At 39.7% G+C, this 24,414-nt stretch overlaps 1 protein-coding gene across 3 annotated transcripts in view; it reads right to left on the bottom strand.

Moving 5' to 3' along the window:
• Med13l (mediator complex subunit 13L) overlaps positions 1-17,609 on the bottom strand; it is a 290,519-nt gene extending 272,910 nt beyond the window's left edge. For all 3 annotated transcript variants that reach the window (XM_004843720.4, XM_004843721.4, XM_087198565.1), the window contains exon 1: positions 17,473-17,609. In XM_004843720.4, coding sequence (XP_004843777.1) covers positions 17,473-17,544 — 72 coding nt within the window. In that variant the 5' untranslated portion in view covers positions 17,545-17,609. The remainder of the gene's footprint in view (positions 1-17,472) is intronic.
• Positions 17,610-24,414: the final 6,805 nt, after the last annotated feature.

Genomic DNA, 24,414 nt, shown 5'->3' with positions numbered 1-24,414 from the left:
TTAATAAATCATTTGAGTATTTCAAAAACTTTTAAAACTTTTTTTAAAACTACAAGATTGTTTTAGTGTAGTGATCTTTTTATATTATGCAATTATGTAGGTTTTTAACCTGGCTGCAGTCATCAAAACAATAAAGTATCCTAATTTTTCATTTCTTAAACACCTCACTTTAGAAAAAAAGTAGTCTAAGCAAAAAAAAAAATCTATTGCCTTATCTGTGGGAAGAAATTTTAAGCTGCGTTATTACTCCGTTAATCTCTGATGAAACTTTTAAAAATGTAAACTGTATTATCACTCACTAATCTCAGGTTAATCTATACGCTCCAGTGAGTTCTACCTCCATATGTACACTAAATTATACGGTCTACACAGTTAACTTTTAAAAGACTCAGGAAAGAAAGAGACCAACAATGTCTGCAATAGCAAGGAGGAGCTTCACTAAAGTCCTCAAAGAATTTAGACAGGAGCAGGAGAAAGAGAGAGCAAACAATGATACCACATACTGGACTAAGACAGGAAAAGGCAAGCAGACAACACCATGGACTGGTTAAAATTCAGTCCCTAAATCAAGAGATCTGGCTCCTGTGTGACTTTAGGCAAGTTACTTACATTTCTTGCTTCATTTTTCTCCTCTGAAAAATGGGAACAGTAGCGTCTGCCTGAGGACCTTGTAAGCAATAAATGAAGAATGCATGCAGCTGATAAGCAGTTAGGCTGTGCCAGGCTTGCAGTAAAGCAGTCGGAAAAAGCAAAAGCTCCACCAGATACAGTGGTGCATGACTGTAACTCCAGGACCCATAAGGCTGAGGCCCCAGGGTTTCGAGTTTGGGGTCAGCTTGGCATATACATCTGGGATACAAAGAGACATTGTCTCAAAAAAGGGAAGTAGGGGGCTGGGGATGTACTTCAGTGGTAGAGCACTTGCCTAGCATTGTGTGAGGCCATGGGTTCAATCCTCAGTATAGCAAAAAAATAAATAAATAAATAAACAGCGAAAGATACGAGGGGAGGATGTGTTATAGCAGGTTAAGGTCTGCCTTGAAATACAGATTCCTAACTAGCAAGGACTTTTTCTTTTAAAAAAAGAAAAACGGCTCTGTAGAAATTAAACACTTCTGAAAAATAAGAAAACTCACAGAAGAAAATACACATATACATGAGAGATGACCATAATCTCAGCGGAAATAAAGAAATTGAAAATCAAAAGATGGGGGGTTTTTTGTTCAGAGTAGCAAAAAACTAAAATAAGTTCCATTACCGGGAAGGATAGAAGACACTGGAATTATCTGTTACCCAAAGAAATGTAAACTGACACATTATTTTTTTTACAGAGTCTATGAGTGTAAATACAAAACAAATCATACCTAATATTACAGCAAAAATATTGAAAGACCTTAACATTCCTCACAGGTGATGGTTAAACAAACAATAAAACATCCATCTTAGGAAACAGGATACAATTATATTGTTAAAAGAAAAAAAAAAAAAGAAGTAAAACCAGGCATGGTGGTATGGGCCTGTAATCTCAGCATGGTGGGAGACTGAGGCAGGAGGACTGCCAAGTTTAAACCCAGCTTTCATAACTTAGCCCCTGTCTCAAAATAAAAAATATAAAGGGCTGGGGATATAGCTCTGTGTGAATTCAATCCCCAGTACCAACGAAAAAAAAAAAAAAAAGGAAAAAGGATTAATTTTTAAATAATGTTAAGCAGAAAAGTATGTTGGAGTAAAAGGTCACAAATTATCCTCTATCTATAATTTTTAAAAATCTGTCCATCATCAACATAATCCATAAAAAAACTGGCTTTCAAGTGAATTATAACTGTTCACTGGGCCAGGGACTTAGTGCAGTGGTTCCACCGCCTGCCTCACAAGTGCAAGGTCCCAAGTTCAATCCCTGGTACCAAAAAAAAAAAAAAAAAAAAAAAAAAATGACATAATGATAAATGTAAAATTTAAGATTAGGAGTTACTTGGAAAGGAGTACAAAGAATAAGGGAAAAATAGATGCCAGGACTCCATAAATGGTAAAAATGTTCTTTTTCTTAAACTGAGTATTAAATACATAGGTGTTCTTTGTATCATGACTCATTCTACCTTCTGTTTGATAGATAAATACTAGCCAGGGATTTAGCTCAGTGGTGCTACCGCCTGCCTCACAAGCGCAAGGTCCCGAGTTCAGTCCCTGGTACCAAAAAAAAAGAAAGAATGAATGATAGATAAATACTATTTTATCTATTCAATGCCTAGTAAAACATTTTTAAATTTATATATGCACACAGCCATGTGTAAAAGCAAAGGGGAAAAAAAACCTGGAGCAATACCTTCCTATGGGGGAGATGAACCTTCATATTTTTTTAGACACTTAAACACTGCCTGAATCTGAGACTAATTATGTAATTTTATTAAACTTATAAAAGAAATTATTTTTCCATTAAAATTACAATTATGAATATTGTAACCACATGGAAAATGTTAGTGAGTATAGCTGAATAAAGAATTCATTTACACTGTGATTACATCTATGTACAAAAAAGTGCACATTAACAAGAACATAAGTATGGGGGTAAATCCGATCTAATGGAGTGGCTGGAATGTGGGTAATTTTTTTATAGATTCAATTTCTTGGAAGTTTTATTTCATGAAAATATTTTGTATTTCAATCCTACCACCTCACATGGAGAGAAATTAAAGAAAAATGACAACCGTAGGAAAGCCAACTCTCTAGCTTCAGGGTAACCAAGTGAAAAATCTCCCCACATGGGAAAGCTGAATGAATTTACAGCCAATCCACAATGGATAGAACACGCTGTGCCAGTAAGTGCACTCAAAACAACTGGAGAGGGTCCCCACCACACCAAGGAGATTACATCAAAAGGTTCTGAAGTGCATATGTACATTTTAGTGCTTAATCGAGAAGTGGTGCTGCCAAGTAAAAGTGCAGCAGTGGCAGGGAAGGCTCCAGAGCACACGGGCCCAGGAATATGCTAAAAAAAAAAAAAAGGAAAAAGCGAGAGGGAGAATAGGGGAAGAGAGAGAGGGAGGGAAATTCTTCCCAGTATGTGTGGCAAAAATGACATGGCATAATAATTACACTCAATTACTACAAAAATATTGTACAATCAGAAAACTAAGTGCTAAGAGAACAAAGAATAGAATGATGGGAATGAAAATTTTAACCGACCCAAAAACAGAACAAGGAATGTGGTCTTTACAAATGCCCTCTCTATTCTACCCACTGCTTCCAAAAATCTTGCCATTTTCACAAAGCCATGAAAGAAAAAAGGAAAGTATATTTCATCTTCCTATCAAAGGCATCATTGACCTGAAAATAATATAAACAAAATGTCTGTATATAAAAACTAATAAAAAAGCCCTAAGCTGATTTGCAGAGGAATGATGCATCTGCTTTGAGCTCACCGCTAATAAAGCAGCAGCTCTATGTAACAAAGACTGAGAGAGGGCACCCCTCCTCTGCTTTCTTTCTATTATCCCCATTTTTGATCACCTAAATTTCATGAGCTCTTCCCCTGCCAAAATAATCTGATTCACATTTCCAATGCACCCACCAGCTGCCAAAAATGCTACTCTACCCAGCTCACCAGTGAGGCATTCTCCTTCCTTCCCCACCTTTCTTCCCTGCCCCTCCCTCCCCTTATAAATCTTACTGCTCCAAGTCTTTTCTGGAAATAGGCGGGTTATAAACATTAATGTTTGTTTTTGCTTTCTTCTCACTATTCCCTGCCTAAAACTTTGTTGGGGTTCTGTGGGGCTTAACTCAACAAGAACTCAAGCTCAGTGAATACTTTCCTATATACACAACTATGATCAAAGCCATAATCTGCTGCCTAACTACATAGGTGTTGTCAACTGTTCCTCCTGGAACAAGGATGAAAATGCCATAAAACCAAGCATATCTGTTTACCATTTCATTCCTATTTAATTGGTCACCAACTCTGATCAATTCTACTTCCAAAAATATTACTTAAATCCATTTCCTTCTCTTCACTCCTTACTGGCCCTGCATTATTTCTCACACCTGGACTCATCTATGAGCCTTCCCCTGCCTTTGATTTCCCCCCCATCACAGCCCATACTCTACAGAGCCCACATGAGCTTTTTCTCTAACACTGAAGTCTGATCATGTTGTTATCCTCCTTAAAACCCTTCAGGCTTCCTCTCTGCACTCAGAATTAACTTCTAAATCCTTCATGTTATCCAATATGGCATCAATCATCACCTTTCAGTCTTGTCTCCCAGCTAGTAAAAAGTATTAAATAAAAGGTAAATAAATTATATTCAAGGAGATCTAGAAGTGCTATTTTATTTCCTATAATTATTGATATGATTATTTATGTAACTGACAAATGCACTAATCTCAACTATAAAATATTGTTACCAAACTCAAAATTTTACAAAACAACTAAACAAAGTTACATTCATCCATGTAACATTAAAATCATACTGGACTATTTAAAACATTTCTATTTCCAATTCTCATATTAAAATATAAAGTGGATTACAGGACAAAGAATCTAAACCAACAGCTACTTTCTAAAATGGGTGCTAACATATATCACTAAATTCCTCACAGCTTTCTGGAAATTGTCAGAGTCAGCTCTTTGGTTTCTTAGCAGTGTATCACACCTACCATACGAGACCATTTGGCAACAGAATCAGTTAATTTAGAAGATAAATGCTTACCTTAGTGAGTCCCAGTAATTTTTCCATCTGGAATATTCTGGAGATTACCATATAAACTACCAACACAAGCTATTCATCATAATAGATTCATTAGAAAAGTTTCCTCTATACAAATAAATGCTTCTATTTCATTTCAAATTTATAAAATTTATTAAAGAAGCCAGTGTATTAGCTTATACATACCAAAGTATGGGTTCTCCTGAGAATCATTCCACTATTTAATTAAATGTTATAAGGTCTTGCAGACAGATTCAAAAATAGCACCATCTGTCCAGATTGCAAAGCTCAATCTCACTATCATATCACTAAACAGCAACAAAATATCATTTTCATACATATCTCTGCAAGTAATTTATAGACCGCTAATGAACTGACTGCATTCAGGATCTTGACATTTGATTCAATCTATGCAGGTGAATACTCTTTAAACCAATATACTTTGAATATTTTATTTTGAGTAACTTTAGTTAAGATCTTGTATTTCAGAGGCTATTTATACTCTTTAGTACCTAAGATGTAGATCTATGCTCTGGCATAAATTCTAAATGCTAAACTGCCTGGGTGTTATAAAAAACTTAAAAATTTTTGAGTACCTATCATTTGTTTAGAATAATTATTGTGTAACTAAATTTTCCTAAAATATTTTAACTATAGTATTATATCATAACCATCTCTGGTACGATTTCAATTCCCTTTTTTAATATGAAAAGTGCTAAAAATAGAGAACTATATATAAAACCATCTGAAGAGCACAAATAGTAAAGCTGACTAAGAAAATGTTTAAAAATCTCATACTCTTAAATTAAAAGCAGAGGGCCAGGGATTTAGCTCAGTGGTTCCGCCACCTCCCTTGCAAGCTCAAGGTGCCAAGTTTGATCCCTGATACCAAAAAATTAAAATTAAAATTAAAAGCAGAAAACTATACCACTGCAACTTGTAATCTAAATAACAAGTAGACACATCCCTACTCTATGTAAAGCATCCCTGCACTGCCCCGCATACTAACTACTCTGACAGACTATCATAAGGAAAAATCCTAAATGCATCTAAGTGCTATTGCGCTAATCTCCCTCAACTAAAGAAGAAATTACTGAAAGAACATGTGCAGCATACTAGATGGTTCAATAGGCAGTCTCAGATGTGTAAAGCAACACTAGGTGGGCAAAGGTGAGAACTCTAGTATCATATAAACCAAACTTTCAGTTAAAACCTTAAGGGATTATCTCACGAGGATACATTTCTTTATTTATCCCAAGGCTGTTCTTAAAGACTGCTTCAATCTCACCACAAATGGCCATCAGGATGATATCTGATGCTTGCTAGAAAGGGCAAAACTTACATAAATGGGGCACAATTTATAATTCCACTCTCCCTTAATGGTAATTTGCCTTAATTTCCAGAAAGCAAAACTGCCACCTCCTCTTAACTGGTCTCAGTGTCTATCTAGTCTTACCAATCAAAGGACCACTAACTCCACCTCCACTGAAACTGTTCATGAAAATAAAGTACAGTGAACCACTAAACTGAGAACCTGAGAAGCAAAGGTTCAAGCAAGGCTGGAATCCTTGGCATACATCCATGAAGTATGTATGCCAAAGTATCTATCCCAAGTATAGCTCTTCTTGGGATTTCTGCTCATCATCTGTAAGACTCCCATCGGAAGTCTAAGTCACTTATTAAAGAAAATAAATAAAGTGCTCATCGCAATCAAATCAAAATGAAATCATTTTAAATGATTTTATTTATTCAGACTCAAACTCAGCACCCTCAATCTCTGAACCAAAAAGCACTCAAGCTGTAACTGTCTCTACTTCTTTCACCTTTATCCCTTTCTTATACCCTCACATCTTTTATTTGGAGAAGGTATCTTACTGACCCTATCACCTAAGTTTTTTTCTAACCAGCCAGATTTGTTTCATCAATTATCAACTTTTCTTACATCTTCCATCTGTCTTTCTTTTTTTTTTTTTTTTGGTACCGGGGATTGAACTCAAGTCCTTACACTTGCAGGGCAGGCAGCGCAACCATTGAGCTAAATCCCCGGCTTCCATCTGTCTTTCTGTCTCTCACTATTTGTTGTTGTAAGTCTACAAACACAAATCTTTTTCAGGTTCATACCCTCCTCACTCTTTCATCCCTGCTTGCTTCAGAATCAATCTCCCCAACTGAAAAGTATCTACGCTTTCTCATCTTGCCATTCATTCATTCATTCTTTCCTTAACCCACTAGAATCCAGATTCTACCCTCAGCTATAAATTGTAATGATTTCTCCTAACTGCCAGGCTGCCCAAATAGCAAAGCTTATTTTTCACTCCTTACCTCTCCTCTTCAAGGTCTACCAAAATTGTCTGTGAAAAACAATGATCACTCCCTTTATTTTTGTCAGAGAACACAAAATATATTGTCTTCTTAAAACACATGTAAGATACACATTCATGACTTAAAAGTCTAGGCTTCATGGGATGTAATCCTGAACCAAAATCTAATTTGTTTTAAATGCAGAGAATTTGAAGTATGATGGGTTACCAAGTTCAAGAACTCTAATTTGTCTAAGAGAGCAATCCTACAAAGGCTTTTAAACATGTTATTAAATGTAATCCCATTTAACACACTTGTTTTTCCTCAATTCATTTCTCATAAGTTTCTATATCATCTTGGATTATCTCCCATTTTAGTTTCATATCCCATCTGCTCATTTAAGATTCATGTCTGTCCAGTTTCTGAAATATTTGTCACTTTAGTCATTAGCATTTTGCATAATATACCACTGGTTTTTTTAAAGTTCAGAACTGAATTATTTTAGAAAACTGAATATTATTTTAACTTCACCATTTCTTAATCTAACTTGGCCTGCCCACACTTCAAATTTTCCACCTAATAAAAATTCAATCTCAGTAAGTTTTTGTATTGTTTTTAAAAGGAAGCCAAGAACCAGGACCATAAATTAGAAGTGCTCTCCTACCCACTTCAGTAAAGATTCTCAAAAATTGAGATTCAGAGTTGCCAACACAGCTTCCAACAAATGTCCTTCTCATTCCTCTCTGGCAAGTCACATGCCTTCAAAGTCCAGCTGAAAACTTTCCTGCTGGGTCTTCTGGGCTATAAGTTACTGTGCAGTCAGTCCATGGAGCACATCCCCTGCTCCTGACATGCAGCATCTTAGAATTTAAGTTGCATATGTAGGTCTTTTCTACATACGTCAGACATATAGCCCTATTATAAGCCCAAGTGAGATTTAATCATTTCTCATGCACATTATTCCTAAATGAATTATACATGTCCTAAATTTCTCAAACATCATATAAAAATTTAACACTTCTAAATATTAGTTTATTGGCTACCCCATTCAATTTTACTCCAATTCCCTTTCTCATCTCACTAGGTTTCAGAAGTCCTCACTAACCACACAAAATAGCAAGCAGAATATCTAAGGGTACCAGAAGAAGGAAAGGGAAGAGCTAAAAGGCAAAGAAACACAGAATCTTTTTCCTGATGACATCACAGAAACTGCCACTGTTCCCAACATTTTAATGAATGGGTACCAACAAAGAGAAAGCAGCACTGGTCCCTGCAGGAGAGGAAGGCAATCCGCCTTCAGTCTCACACTCCAGACCTGCAGCTCACCCTATGGGGAGCCATTCTAGCCTCTCCACACTCTCTTCAGGCCTCTTTCGGAGAGCAACCTAGACTAGAAGAGGGCCCAGAAGTCAGGAAAAGATGGGGACCATCCACTCCTCTCCCCAGCTGAGAGAAGTCAGGAGTGTCAGGAGTTCCTGTGTGACTCCCCAGGCTGTACAGAGGAGAGCTGCTCTGCGCCTGACACTCCACGCATAAGCCGGTCCCCCAAAAATGCTGCCAAAATTAACTGAATTGTATAACACCATTAAGTATAATATAGGAAGATAGCTATCATTTACAGCAACAAACGTCAAGGACAGATTTTCACAAAAACAAATTTACAAATTAACTTTTTCTAATATTTTAGAATTTGGAGACCACCTACATGTAAAATTCTAAACCTCTGCCTAAAACTTAAGACACTATTCAAAGTCAACATGACTAACAGAAAAACTACAGATTTGTAGGAAGGTTTTCCTTCCTTCAATAAGGGTTAAATATTTTAGATACTGCCACATTATTAAACGGAAAATAGAAATTAGCCAGTAGTTCACTTTTTCTGTTCAAAACATAGTAAGGGTTGTGACATGCAGGTCACACGAAAACGTGATTTGGTCTTTAGAAGAAAAATATATTTATTAAGTACTATTTCTGACATTCCCTGAGACAAATCTCAAAATGTTAATAGAACTGCTATTTAAAGTTCAAAGAGCACTTTAGAGCTGCCAAGGAATTAATAGCTTAAAGTAGCAAACAAGACCTCAGCTCAGTTCCTAGTCTCAGCCAGCTACAGCTCAAAAGTTGGTACAGCAGAACATTCCCACACCTTAAAGACATACCACACAACTGCAAATAATACACACAAACAAGAGTTACAACATCTAAAGATAAATTTCAAGTCTCTCTTCTCAATCTTGGCCTATTCATGAGGAAAGACCAGAAAAACAATCTTCTGCTCCCTCAAAAAAAGTACAAAAAATACAAAGAGTACAATTACAACATAAACTGCTATAATTAAAACATGTCACTTTACCACTCCAACTTCCTGGTCAGCTGCTGAGGACTACTTTATAACTTCAGTTGTAATTTAGTCAAGGTCTTTTCCCCTGAAAGCATATTATCTAGTTATCTGAACTGCTTTCTTTAAATGGTACTCACAATGATTTCTTCACATCTCATGCTTCTCTATTTCCACCAAGTTCCCAGGAGAAACTGAGGTTTGGCTAGTTACTAGTAGAAATTCTGACCCGGGTGTGCCAGTAATCCCAGCACTCAGGCTGGCTAAGGCAGGAATACTGCTCTAAACTTAAGGCCGGCCTGGGGCTACATAGTGAGTTCAAGGCCAGTCTGAATTGCATAGCAAAACCTTGTCGCAAAAAAGCAAAAACAAAAACAAAAACTAGCAGAAATTTTCAATATAACTCAAGTTTCTCTATTACTAGTTCACTGCTCATTTTACTGGGCTCATGGAAAGTTTTCTCATAACTAAAGGTTGAGCAAAAGCCCTCCTGTACAGCTTACAGGATGAAAGTGAATTCTGGATCAAGGCCCAAACAAAACTTCCCAAACGGTTCCAAACTCCATAAAACCATGGAGTTTGCCTACCACAGAAAATCGAATATCAACTGAATTCCTATTTCTTTGAGGTATTATAAGAATACATTTCATAATAAGGTGGCATTCTTTTTAATACAGATTATCAAAAAGTGATCTAGTGTTATTACCAAGCTATAATACATTCAGCCCAGACAATATATATTATTCAAGCATAGAGCTAACCATCTAAATAAATTAAAATAATCTTATTTTACTTATGATCAGCATCTACTATGGCCACTGAGAATTCCCTTGGGGAATGGGGAAGAGACTAGATACTCGTTTAACAAACAGTTAATAAGCACCTAGCTTCTGACAGACTCACTGCCCTACTGAAGCCCAACTCCTCATCAGAGCTATATAGGAAGAGGTATACACCAGGAGCCTGGTATGACTAGCGCTGCTGCAGAAGTCAGGGAAGCTTCAATGAGGAGGTGATGTGTGAACTATTTTGAAAAATAAGTAGGACTGTGCCAGGCATAGATATATCTATATAGATCTATATATGCACAAAAACTAGGAGCTGGTTCCAGGGGTTCCAGAGTTAGATGTTCGTATATTTTTTTCCTTATTTCTCTCCAGAAAATTAAAATTCAATCATGACAATAGTCAACACAAAGTGGTTGTTTTTTTTTTTGGTACTGGAGATCGAACTCAGGACCTTGTGCTTACGAGGCAGGCAGCGGCATCACTGAGCTAAATCCCCAGCCTGACTCAAAGTGTTTAATTGTATAATTTTACTCTTTTGAATACTTTATTAAAACATCTTTTGTATTTAATGAAATCATCAGAAAAAAATGAAGATGCTTCATGTATCTTACTCAAAAATATGCCATCATAAATAACCTGTTAAGAGTACCAATTTTTGAAATTTCCACTATTATAAAAACTGTTCACAATTATGTATCTTATTTGAAACATTTTTCTCAAATTTAATTTTAATATTAAATGCCAAATATAGCCAATAAATGCAGTGACTTAATACATATTAATTATCACAACAAAAAGACTCAAATGAAGATTTAAAAAGACATTTACCTACAAGTTCATCTTCTATCCATCTGTTAAATTAAAGCTACAAATTTAAACTAAACAAAGTAGCAGGGTGTGGTGGCACAGGCCTGCAGCCCCAAGCACTCTGGGACCATGAGGTAGAAAGAAGGCAAGCGGGAGCCCAGCCTGGGCAGCTCAGCCAGACCCTGAGATTTTATTCTTATGAAATTAAAAAAGGGCTAGGGATTTAAACCCAGTGCAAAGACCCTAGGTTCAATCTCTAGTGCCTCAAAGTAAATAAATAAACTGTACAAAATAAAGACACAAATGAGACTTTAATATAATCAACCCAGAAGGTTCCTTTTAACAGTAATGGAATTTCACTATACAGAAAAAAGCACAAAACTGTGGAAAGCTGTCAGTCAGGGATCTGTGCTATTTCACAGTAGTGGAAATACAGTTTTAATAAGATTTACCACAATTCATCTAGAATTTTTTAAAAATTCAGAAATATATATAGTAGGACCTGGGATGTAGCTCAGTGCTAGGGAGTTTACTTCTAGCATATGTGAGGCCCTAGGCTTAATCCCCAGTACTGCAAACAAACAAACATACATACATACATATATACATACATTAAAAAACCCAGAGAATAACAGAATAACTTTTCTTTCAGATACAACAGATACTCCTAATTTTTATCTAGAAAAAGTCATCTTTTTTCCAGATCAAAGTCCAAATATACTCCGAAAGACATTTTATTAGCTTAAAAAAGGAAAACTCCACTACAAATGTAAACTAAACTATGCTAATATAAATACAAGTAAAACAGGTGTTCCTAAAGGTGGGCTATTATAGCAATATATGAAGCTAAAATCTATTCTACACTATAGATAATCTTAAAAGTTAAATAACAAAAACAAAATAGTAGGATGGGGAACTGTCTCTGAACTAAACATCACAACATTTTAACAGACTTTAGAACTATTTTTTATCAACCACAGCAAGGATAGAAAACTATGCTGATGTACATAAGTAACTACACTAAACAAAACTGGGCAAGCATACACATTTTATTCATGCAAATGAGTCTGAATTTACAATTCCTCATTTATGTTAATATTTGCCAGGATTAATGGAATATCATCTCCCTATGTAATGAAGTGAATTCCCCCAACAGAACAAAGCTAATACCTTCAAATCTTTCAAATAAACAATGAAAGTATGTACTATAAAGGAAAATTAAACAGAATCAGAGAAGTTGATTAACTCAAAAGAGAGAGAAAAAAGTTCTAAATTCCAAGAATACATTACCAATACTGTTTCACTAATTCTAAAACTTAACCAGCAAGTCCTATAAAACAAATGTGTATGTCTTGATGTTATGATTTCTTGCGGGGAGGGGATGTTGTTGTTTTGTTTCTACTATACCCACAGACAGATCTTTAACACTAATTACCTTACTTTGGATGCATTAAATGTTAATTTCTTGAAATAGAAATGTTTATAAAATGACAAAATAGAAATTCTGGTACACCATACTACACAGCACACAGTTTATAAAAAGCAGATGTACATATACAGTAACACATCTTAAATAAATAGCAATGTTGCAGAACCCTTTTCTTTACATTTCTAATAAATGGATGCAGAGCATAGTTCACTAATAATACCTTACATTCGAGCATATTACTAATTTTCATAAGCTTTGTCTACATCTCTCACCGGTTAGCTCCTATGAATAAATCTATCGTTTTCCTTCAGAAAAAAACAAATGGGCACTCTCACTATTAAAGAAGGGGAACATAATTATTATTTACTTCTCTTGAAAATAAGTCAAATATCTCAGAAATAACTATCCTGCGTTTGAATCAAATTTTGAGAGACAGCTGAAATAACTGCTCATTAAAAAAAATTCACCCAGGTGCAATCTCGCACACATGTAATTTCAGCTACTCAGGAGGCTGAGGCAGAAAGATCACAAGTTTGAGAGCACCCAGAGCAACCTGGGGAGATCCTGTAAAACAGAAAAAGGGCTAGGGATGTAGCTTAGTGGTAGAGCCCTTTTACCTGGCATATACAACGCCTTGGGTTTAATCCCCAGTACCGTTAAATAAATGAATGAATAAATCCCCATAAACAATCTCATTGCTCATTTCTATTTTGTCTTATTAATCTCTGAGCAGAAGTCTCTGAAAGTGTTTGATGAATACAATTGACTCATAATTAACTAGGCAAAATAAGCCAGTGAACAAAACAGATCAATTTTTCTATAATTAATATTATCCACTACTCTACCTTAATGTTATTTAAAAGAATGCCTTAAGAGATTTTTTCCAAATAAGTATCTAATATATTCATGAAAAAATTAAACTACATTCCAAAGAAAGTTATAAGTTACATATAAGTACCTGGCATAAACTGAATAAATATTTGTTGTCCTAAATGCAACCCCTGCCCATTCTTCTCACAGAGGAAAAGCACAGACCCAATCTAACTTCTTCCCAAAGAGCACTTCAAGCAGTAACACAGCACAGTATCTGTAGCATATAGGTTTTAGGTACATCATTTTCTCTTCAAAATTATGAACTCATCACACGTACAAATGGCTCTCTAAAAAAACGGTCCAGTAAACTGCTACACTATGCCTTAAATTGCTGTCTATTATGTACTTAAAAATATTTACTAGCAATTGGAGGTTAATATGGCAACTATTACCAGGTGGCAATTATTGCTATTAAAAATATATAAATACTGTAAAACCATGCGCTACTAACAACAAATGCTAAACAGAAAACACACATTTAAAAAGTATAAATATTTTCATTAAAGAAAATGAATTATGAAAAAGATGCTTTATATGTAAATGTTAAAATTGCAAACTGGGATGAAAAATCACTGTGTATAGTATTTTGCACTTTAGAAGATTAGAGAAATGCACTTCCCCTCATTTTCATTCTACAGTCCTCTCCTTTTGGTTCTAGCTCAAAAGAACAGATTCCAATTTCTACACTTAGAATTATCTTCCCTTTCTGAAAAAAGAAACTCTTTAAGACAAGAAATTAGGTCAACAACAGATCACCTGAAAAACTTCAAAGATAAAAAGTAATGGTCCTCAGTAGGAATTATGTACTAACAAGTGTACAAGCGTTTTAATTCAGCAAGAATTTGAGGTCCTCCCCAAATTATCCATAGTCAGGAAGATTCTAAGCAAATGAAACAAATGAATGTGGAGCCAACATCTAAGATTTAGAGATCACTCCCTCAAGTCAAAGAGTGCATATTTAAACCTAGCTAAGGGCACAAGATCACTTTTTCCATTTTATATCAATAGAGAAACAGAAATAAAGATATACTTAACATCTGGAAATTATAACATCTTCCCACAAGGGTGAGTTCACATACCAGAGGGTGCATTGTTACACCTTCCAAAAAAGCAAATTTAACACATTTAAATGAATTATAACTGAATGAATATATAACAAGTGTCACCCAGAAATGTGATGGACAGCATGAGAAAAGTTTTAGTGACAAAGGCACAGCCAGGCGTGTATTTAATGCAGTAAGTATAAATCTCACAGCAGTGAGAATAAGAAACACATACAGTGACCCACATAATATGTACACAATGGTATTTTTCACAGGTTAGAAAAGGGGTGGAGGTTGTAAAGACAATTTAAGAAATTTGATGCCATGCAGTAGAAAATCATAAAACAAAAGACAACAAACAAAATAAAAAATAAAAATAAATCTAAAAAAAGAGGACAAGCAAAAATCTTAAGGGACCTGACTGCACAGCCAACTTTTGCTAAGCCACAATGACCACCTCACAGTAGCAGAAAATGAGAGGATCATTACTGTGGGACAGAACTTTAATCTCTAGTTTCTGCTTCGATATGATACGCCAGTATGAGTATCTAGGTAAATTCTCTTGAAATACTTTGCTCAAAAACCAAACAAAAAAACTGCAGGCCAAAATGTGTGTGTGTGTGTGCGCACGCGCGCGTGCGCACACACGCACACATGTCTGCACACTATTAAGTACATAAAACATGCATTAACTATATAAGACATGCATTATTTTGAAGAAGTGATAATCATATCTCCTTTGGAAAATATCTCTTCTATACAATGTACTTTAGGCAACATACTTTTAATATTCTAGTTTGCTGCTGGAGATGATTTTCACAAAAAAATCCTCAATTTTGGAATCAAATTTACTGATTCAAATTTTTCAAAAATTAGCACTTATTTACTCTCCTTGTACAAGACAACATGAACATTCTATAGTCCTTTAAAAAATCAACCTAAGTATTTCGGTAGTTCTGCATTTCAAAGTTGCTACCTAAAGAATAACTGTATTTTTTTTAATATGAAAAAATCAATTCCTTGGTTTAAAGAGGAGTAGGGGGAAAATATCCCAAACACGAACCTTTAGTAGGTCAAAAGTCAAGTACAGAAACCTCTCCTATAAAACTGTTTCTACAAAAGAATTCCATGCATCTTATCTGTATACCATTACCATTCTTCAGCTTTTAAAATGAGATGAAATTACCAATACATATAGTTTCATTTGTCTACAAAATTTGCTGTATATAAATTAGCCACGTATATACAAGTCATTATTACTCAACTTGATATATGGTAATTTAGGAGCTCTAGCCTCACTAATATGGGTTTACTTGGTATTTTAATTACCTGTAAAAGTGTCAATGTGGTCACCAGCCGCCAAACAAAAACCATTTTAAATAGCCCTTAATCAATATGTTTGCTGATCTATGAAAGTCCCTGAACCTAATACCAAATGACAGACTGAGGGAGAAAAAAGAGGCCAAAGGAGTTTTATTCCCACATATCAAAAGATCTAGGGAAAATTATCATAGTACTGAAAAGAACTGCAACTCATAATTGAATTTTAAAATTAAATATCTGGATTAAAATGTTTGATTTGTTTTAATTAGCCTTATGTTACTATAGTGGGAGCAATGATACTATGTCATTCAGTCTCTGTAGATAAAAATCAGGAGCTGATTTTATCTGAATAAATACTGTAACATATTTAATAAAATAATACTTCCACTTAAAAAGTCGGCAAGCATTTATATTTCTCCACTAGTCTCAAAGAAAAAAAAAGCATCTATGGCACCCATAATTAAATGTAACTAATTACAATTTGAACACTAAATTATTTATCCAGTGTAAACAAGGATTAAGAGAAAATAATGCTTCTATCTACAGCAGAGGTTACAGAAAATAATCTCCAAAGTACATGCTCTCCAAAAGCCAACACCCCTCCCAAAAAATAGGGTACACAACTTAAAATAAGTTGGGTTTTTTTAAGGCTAAATTAAATAAACCGTTCAGCCAATTTTCCAATTATATTCTATGCTTGAAACATAATTGCCTTACATCTGTTTACAAACCTTTGCTCAATATTTAAACAAATTCGTACTCTCCCGGGCACATAGCTATACATACAGTAACTCATGCACAAAGCACATATTTAAAGACCACGCAATATAACTATTAGTCTAAACGCCAGGTTTAACAACGTGAATGTTTTCAGAACTAGGTAATACTACCCAATAAAAAGCAAAGATGGCATTTACCACCAAATGTCACTGCCACCGCCAGTAAAGAGTTGCTGGAGACCTACACATTTTTAATTTCGATGAATCTAGACGCCCTCGTCGGGTGCCAGGCTTCCAGGAGAACAATTGACACCCTAACTGCTTCAAGATTAAGGCAGGCGATGCAAATCCGAAGGAAAAGTTGTCAATAATCAAGAGAGAAGAGAGCGGGAGAGGGGCGAAGGCAGATAAAAGCGATGTTATCAAACCGCCCAGCTTGTTGCTTTTGTGTGTGTGTGTGGATTCGTTGTTAGGATAGAGAAAACAGTTTTTAAAAGACACAGGAGAAGAGAAAGAAGAAAAAGCTTTCTCCATCTTCCGTCGGCTCGGTGCAATGGCTTTACGGCTCTCCAGCGTAGTAAGCCCCGAGAGGCAGGCGACCGTCGATGTTTACAATCGCGGGAGCTTGGGGTGCAAGAGTTCTTTACTGACACAATCGCACTCAATCAACTGCTTTCGGACGAAATTGCAGGTGTCATTATGGAATTAAAAAAAGAATTCAAAAGGCGAGCAAGCGGGCAGCCGATCCGACTAGGGGGACAAGGCTTTCGGCTCGCAGGCGCGGGCAGCACAAGGCAAAGCCTTCCACATTTAGGGGGAAAAAGGGGGGGAGAAGGGGAGGGGAAGGGGGTGTGATTGCAACAGAGGGTGGGCGTTCGAAGTGCGACCCGGAATCCGCAGCTTTGAGACTTCCACATGCAAATTCCACGCCGAGCGCCGCGCTCACAAATGATTTTTAAAGAGCCAAATAAACACTGGATGGGATCCAAGGCGAGAGAGAGAGACGATCCAAAAGGGGCAGAATCGGCGAGGCGAACGGCGCGGGAGGGGCGAAGTCCGGGCGGCGGGAGGAGAAAGTTGGTCGGCGGCGGAGGTCGGCGACATGCCCCCCCCCCCGGCACAGCCCCCCGCCCCACGGCCCGGCTACTCACCAGCGAGAAGAGGTTGGAGTGACAATCCTCCAGGCTCGCCCCGTTCGCCACCCAGTTCGCTGCCGCAGTCATGATCCTCCGCGAGCCCGGCCGCCAGAGCGGGGCATGTCGGAGCGAGGCGTCCGAGGCGAGGCCGGGCCGGGCCGCCGCCGCCGCCGGGAGAGGGCGGGAGGCCGGCGGGAGACGCCTCGGCGACGCCGCGCCGGGGGCGGCGAGCCCGGGCCGGCGGGGGGGTCCGCGGCTGCCGCGCGGCTCCTTCCTGCTCGGGCGGCGGCGGCGGCGGCGGCGGCGGCGGCGACGACTCCGTCGGCGGCGGGGGGCGCTGTCCGCGCGGCCCGGCGCCCTCCCCGCCTCTCAGGGCCGCCCGCTGCCTGCCGGGCCGGCGCTGCGGGCCGGCCGCCGCCTCCGCCTTCCCTGTTCCTCAGTCGTCGCCGCCGCCGCCGCCTTGTTTATCTCCAGCCACCGACTCCCCCTCGGCCCCCGCCGGCGCGTGAAGGGAGCGAGCCCCACAGCCGCCGCCGCCTCGGAGCCGCCGCCGCCGCGGAGCGCGAACTCGCGAAGGGGGGGGTGCGGACGAAGCCAGCGGGCGACCCCGGCAGCCGAGCGACGTCCCCTCCTTCCTCTTCCTCCCCCACCCCCCCCTCCTCCCCAGTCAGCCTCGCTTCTCCTCCCTCCCCGGGCTTGCTCGTTCTGACAGCAATGGCGGCCGCCGACCGCGGCTCGGCCCGCCATTGGCGGGCGTCGCGTCACGTGACGGGCGCCGGCCGCGCGGGGGGGCTGCGGGTGGCGGCGGGGGAGGGGCCGTGAGCGGCGGCGGCGAAGGTTCGCGGGAGGCGCTGCTGAGCCGAGAGCGGCCGGATCCTCGAGCCGGGAAGAAGGAGGGAGGGAGGGAGGTGGCGAGGGAGAGAAAGAAGTCAGGGCGGCCCGGCTTCCCAGCGGGCGGGCGAGCGGCCAGGTGGCCGGCCCGGGGGTGCCGTGGGCGCCCCGTCCCCTTGCGGGGCTCGGATCTTCGCCTGGCACGACACTCTAAGTCTGAGCCTTCCGGGGCGACCGCAGGGCCCTCGCTGCTGCCCCGGATCGCCCGGGCCGGCCGGCGCAGCAAGGGCTCGCGGTGGGCCGGGCAGCAGGTCCGAGAGCTCCAGGGAGTGTCTTATGGAAACCTCCAGCCTTCGTCCGCCTTTTACCGAGAAGAAAACTGAAGCACAAAGAGATTAAGTCACTTGCCCGCGATCGCGGGATTCGAACCCGTGTGCCCGTGCACGGCTCTGGTGCTAGGTTATATACTTCTCACCCGGGAAGCTGCGCTTACCCTGTACCAGACAATGTAAGCTTAGTACGGAAATGGTTTTTGAACCCTTGACTCCTACTGTGTGCATTCATTCATCCATTGCATAAATGTTCCCTGCTCCAGAATCTGCTATAACTAACTGCCAGGCACTGTGTTAGAGTTTTTGTTGTTGTTGTTGTTGTTTTCCTTAATGGCGAGGGCGGGGGGGGGGGGTGTCCCATCCTATTAGCTCCATTCATTCAATAACCAACATACTCAGAGTATTTGGCTTGGGAATCCTAGAGAAGTGCTCTTCCGGAAAAGGCAGGAAGTAGAAAAATTCCAGTAAAAAGAGAGGACGAGTAGAAATCAGGACATGGGAGTGTAATAAAAGTAGAGAAATCTTATTAGACATGTCAGTTGAATTTGGAAACTACCACAAATGCTGCTGAAGCAGAACACGAGCCTAATAGTGTCAAGGTGGACACTATGTTATGTTAGAGTAAGTGTGCTTGCATTGTTTCACATAATCCTTAGATCAACCACATAGATACTGTCATTATCCTTAGAATATAATAAGGCTAAGCTCAGAGGTGTGCAGCGACATCTCCAAGCTCTCACAGTTAATTCCGTGGCCCAAGCCAAGGTCTATCTGACTGCATGGCCCAGGTGTGAATTCAGGAGGCTGAGTAGGATCCTGCTGCTAGTTAGGTGGCTTTGCCATCTCTGGTCATGATACCCAACCAACATAGTTTAACTAGAGCCTCATTTCCTGATCTGTCAAAAAGGAACCCTAACTGCTGGCCCACTGACCTCAGGCCACTATCATGAATTTCTATTAAGATACTTTTGATAAAAGTGTTTAGGAAAAGAAGATAAGTTGGGACACTTTATCAGCATGTGGTGTTACCTGGACTTGAGCAATCAGAAAGTTTGATGACCCATCGCACCCAGACTCCATAAATTACATCCCTGGTGGGGAGATTCATCCCACATGCTGGTCACCAGGTTCTCTTTCTTCAGCAAGCTGGAGTTGAAAAAACAAAAGTCCCAGAGCAAAACCTAACAGAAAAATGAACAAAGAACTTGGACAGTTTACAGAACAGGAAAGACCAGCTTCTGAAAGATGTTCAGCCTCATGGGGTGTGGTGGTACATGCCTGAAATCCCAGCACTGCAGAGGCTGAAGCAGGAGGATCACTGCCTGGCTAGGTTACATAGGGAATTCAAGGCCAACCTGAACTACATAGCAAGACCCTGTCTCAAAACAAAGAAACAAAAAACAATGCTCAACTTCAGTTTTGCTAAGGACTAAATGTCTGTACAGTATCTGTCTAAAATTCATATGTTGAAATCTTAATTGCCATTGTAATGGTATTTGGAGGTGATTGTTTTGGAAGGTAATTAGCATGAGGGTGGAGTCCTCCTGACCGAATTAGTGCCCTTATAGGAAGAGAGGTGAGAGAGCTTGATTCTCACATCCCCTCTCCCCTAAGGAAAACCTAACAGGTAGAGGACTTCACCAGGAACCAAATGGGCCAGCACCTTGATCTTGGACTTTCCATCTTCCAAAATTCTGGGAAATAAATTTCTGTTATTTAAGCCACCTGGTCTATAGTAATTTGTCAGCACAACTACAGCAGACTTAACATACTCATCTTAAACCCAAATTAAAGCGATATGAGTATTGGCAGGAGCACCCTCACCTACTGTCAGTGGGAATGTAAATTAGCATTGTAGCTTTGGATGTCCATTCACAAGCATCAGCATTTACAGTGCACATGACCTTTGACCTATCAATCCTATCTCAAAAAGTTTATCTTATAGAAGTATTTGTAAAATGTATAAAGACATAAAGGGTAAGGATATAAACTTCATAGTATTGTTTGTAGGGCAAAAACTGGAAACAGCTTCCATTTGTGTCATTTGGAGAATAGTTAACAAAATGAGCCAGGAATGGTGGCACATACCTGTCATCTTAGCATTCTGGGAGGCTGAGCCAGGAGGATTGCAAATTTGAGCCCAGCCTAGGCAACTTAGCAACTTAGTGAAACCATATCTCAAAAAATAAAAAAGGACTGGGAACAGAGCTCAGTGTGAAGGCCCGGAGTTCAATCTCCAGTACCACCAAATAATAATAATAATTACCATCATCATCCCATGCAGCCATTGTATAATGAGTTAGCACCGTATGTAGGAACAGAGAATAATCTCCAATATAGATTATTAATTGCGATATCTCAGGAAGGTTAACAAGACACACAGAGTAACATTAGTTGCCCCTGGGGAGGGAAACTGGGGGACTAGGAGTTAGAGAGAGGAATTACTTTTTGCTGTACAGTTTGCATTTTCTTTTTAAAAAAAATATCAAATGCATGCATATGTTACCAACACACATTGACTAAATGACATTGAAAACAGAGTGGTCAAATAGTGCCATAAATTCGAAAGTAAATAAACAAAATAAGAGGAAAAAAGAAAAAATCTTCAAGATTTCCTTAGCTGTCAAAGCCAAGGCCCCAAAGTGGAAGAGGAAAGACTAGAAGCCCTGCGAGTGGTTGTGCTGGCAACAGGAATACAGAATGAGAACCCAGGGGAGTGGGGTCTGGTCTGCGATGCACTGCTGAACACCCTGCTGTATTGTGCAAGCCACTCAGCCTCTCTGGGCCTCACTTTCCTCCTGTGTGAAAACAGCAACCTGGGTGCTCCTTCAGGTTGGACCCAGGTGACCTCGTTTGAGTCTCTGCACAGTTGAGATGAATGATAAAGACCGGTGGAGCTCTTACTCAATCGGGAAAGCAAAGGGAGTTAATAGAAAACCTCAAGAGATAAGATTAACACAAAACACAACACAAGCCATCAACTGACTATAGGAAGCAGCCAGGCACCTCGAAGGAGGACTTCTGAGTTGATTCCCCTCGTAGGAGGCACCGCATAGACATCCTCCTGACTTAGTTACCCCATTTAGGAGAATGCTTGCTGCCCAGGCAGAAAACAAAAGTTCCACTCTGCACAGGTCTTGCGTCTTGTTCTAAGAATGACGGGTTAGTTCCCTTTCATGGTTACTAAATGTAATGGCAGACAGAAAATGGAAGCAAAAATATGACCAAGGAGGAACCATCTATTAGAAAGACCACAGGAAGCCGCCACAGCTGCAGGGCGGGAGCATTTTGTAGGAGTTAAGAATATCATTTCTGAGTGCTACACACCTGGGCTCCAATCCCTGCTCTGCTGAGGCCTCACTGTGCAGCCTAGAGCAGGTCATTTAACCCCTGTGACCCAAATTTCTTCCTACACATTGACCTCCCAGAGTGGTAACTCAAGGAACGTTCCCAGCACAGTGCCTGGACCCAGAGGCAGCAATTGATAAATTACAACAGTCACAAGTCACTTGTCCATCCTTGTACAAGGGAAAATATCACCTTGTCACATCCCTTGAAGGTCATCTCCCTTTAACATAACTTTATTAGATTCATTTTGATGCAACTAATAAAGCACAGAATGCCAGCCATGGCGAGCCCAACGGTACAGAAGTAGCCCACCCAAAAAAGGGAACGCTCATGTCTGTACCCCACTGGGACAAGTGAAGTAAACACACTGTTATGGATTACACTTCTCCCTCTGTGCACATGCTGACCAACACTACTTGACACATTGCTAAAGGAATTTTGGGGGACTTTTTATGAAAATGGAATCATGTCACGTATATTACTTTGCTTTCTGCATTTTTCACTTAACCATTTATCACAAATACACCTCCAGGCCTATGTATCTGCACCTAACTCATTGTTTTATTAGTTGTGTAATGTTTCATAGAACACCTGCATCATATTTTATCCAATTATTCCCCTATTCCTGAACATTCAGGTGGTTTCCAGTTTTTTCCTCCTCAAAATAAGGGTGCAGTAAATTTCCCTGTCCATATATCCTTATGTACTGACACTTTTATTTCTGTAGCATAAAGTCCCCAATATAGGATTGCTTTTTTATTGTTAATAAGTGTGTATTTTTATTGTTAATAAATACAATCAGGGCTAGGGGTGTGTCTCAGTGGTAGAATGCTTCCCTAACCATCCTTGAAGTCCTGGGTTCAATCCTCAGCATTGCAAAAAGAAAAAAAGGCAAATAAAAAAAAGTAATACAACCAGAAGACTTTCCCCAAAAGTTGCAGCAATTCACACTCCCGGAAACAATACGGGAAGAACGTCCACTTCCTCACCTTCCCGTCAGCATTTGGATGTTGCCAATCTTTGTTGATTTTTGCTACCCTGATGGGTGAAAAAAGGCATCATTGTTGTTCAAATGTGCTTTCCTGGAACTCCAGTGAAGCTGATCTACTCTTTGCTGTCTTGACCATTTACATTTCCTCGAGTTGTTTGCTATTTGAGCCAGCAGCTTAGAACAAAAGAGAACCAAATGCAGTTCCAGTGAGACCAATAAGGACCCTGCACAATGATGACAAACACTGGTCTTGGGTCACTCTCATCTGGCATGAAGAAGGTGATGCATCCCACAGTTCCATACGATTCTCTGGACACCTCCATGAGGCAGACTTATACTGTTCATTGCTTTACTTTCACAGTTCAATTTTTTAAGTTGATATTTTAAGGTCCTTCCAAGAGAATGGTTTTAGACCAATCAGGCTGCACAGCCTTGGGCAATAACAGCTTTGCTCATAACCACTAAAGATTTCCTAATTGTTCCAACCTCTCCTCCAAGACAATACGGAGGAAAGAGTAAAAACAGCAGCAGTGGTTGCTGGCATGGAGTGGCAGAACTGCAAGTCCATGGTTGGCGTGAGGGTGAGGGCAAGAACTATAGAGTTAGTTAAGACCTGGCTCAAATCCCAGGTCTGCCATCTACCCTTTTAATCACCCTGGGCTATAATTTAACCACTCTGTTCCTCAGTTTCCTCATTCTTAGCTAAACCAAGGACATGCGCCTTTGAGAGCTATTGCTAACATTCTGTGAGTTACTACACCCAGAGCAGTCAGTACCTGGCTAACATGTACTAGGTGCTCAATAAATGCCAGCTGTTATTATTAAGACCTGGGGCGGGGCCAGAGATTTAGCTCGGTGGTTTCTCGACCTGCTGCACAAACGCAAGGACCTGAGTTCACTCCCCAGTACCAAAAAAAATGACCTGGGGCACTGAACTCTAAGAAACTCACCAAAGAAATAATTCCAACTGTTAAAAAATTCCAGTGCATTTAAATTATCTGAATTCAGTAATGTTTTCCCTACATCTTTTATAAACAAATACAAAAGATTCTTCAGGCCAGGCATGATGACACATGCTTGTAATCCCAGCACCCTAGGAGGCTGAGCCAGGAGGATTGCAAATTTGAGCCCAGCCTAAGCAATTTAGTGCCTTTACAAGACACTGTCTCAAATAACAGATAAAAAAGGGCTGGGGGACCGGGGATTTAGCTCAGTGGTTTCCCTGCCTGCCTCACAAGCACAAGGACCCAAGTTCGATCCCCAGTACCAAAAGAAAAAATAGGGGGCTGGGGCTGTAGCACAGTGTGGAAGACCCAGGTTAAAAAAAAAAAAAAAAGCTCTTTAATCTTTAGTTTAGATAATGCTGACTTATTTTACTTTACTTTTAGTGTTGGGGCTTGAACCTCGGGCCTTGTTCAGGCTAATCACGGGTTTTACCACTGAGTTTTGCCCCTA

This window comes from Heterocephalus glaber, unplaced genomic scaffold, assembly GCF_053883595.1.
Source record: "Heterocephalus glaber isolate CG9 unplaced genomic scaffold, H.glaber_assembly_v1.0 deba00001687, whole genome shotgun sequence".
Classification (NCBI taxonomy): Eukaryota; Metazoa; Chordata; class Mammalia; order Rodentia; family Bathyergidae; genus Heterocephalus; species Heterocephalus glaber.
The sequence above is the reverse complement of the archived record's forward strand: the minus strand, read 5'-3'. Positions and strand labels throughout refer to the sequence as shown.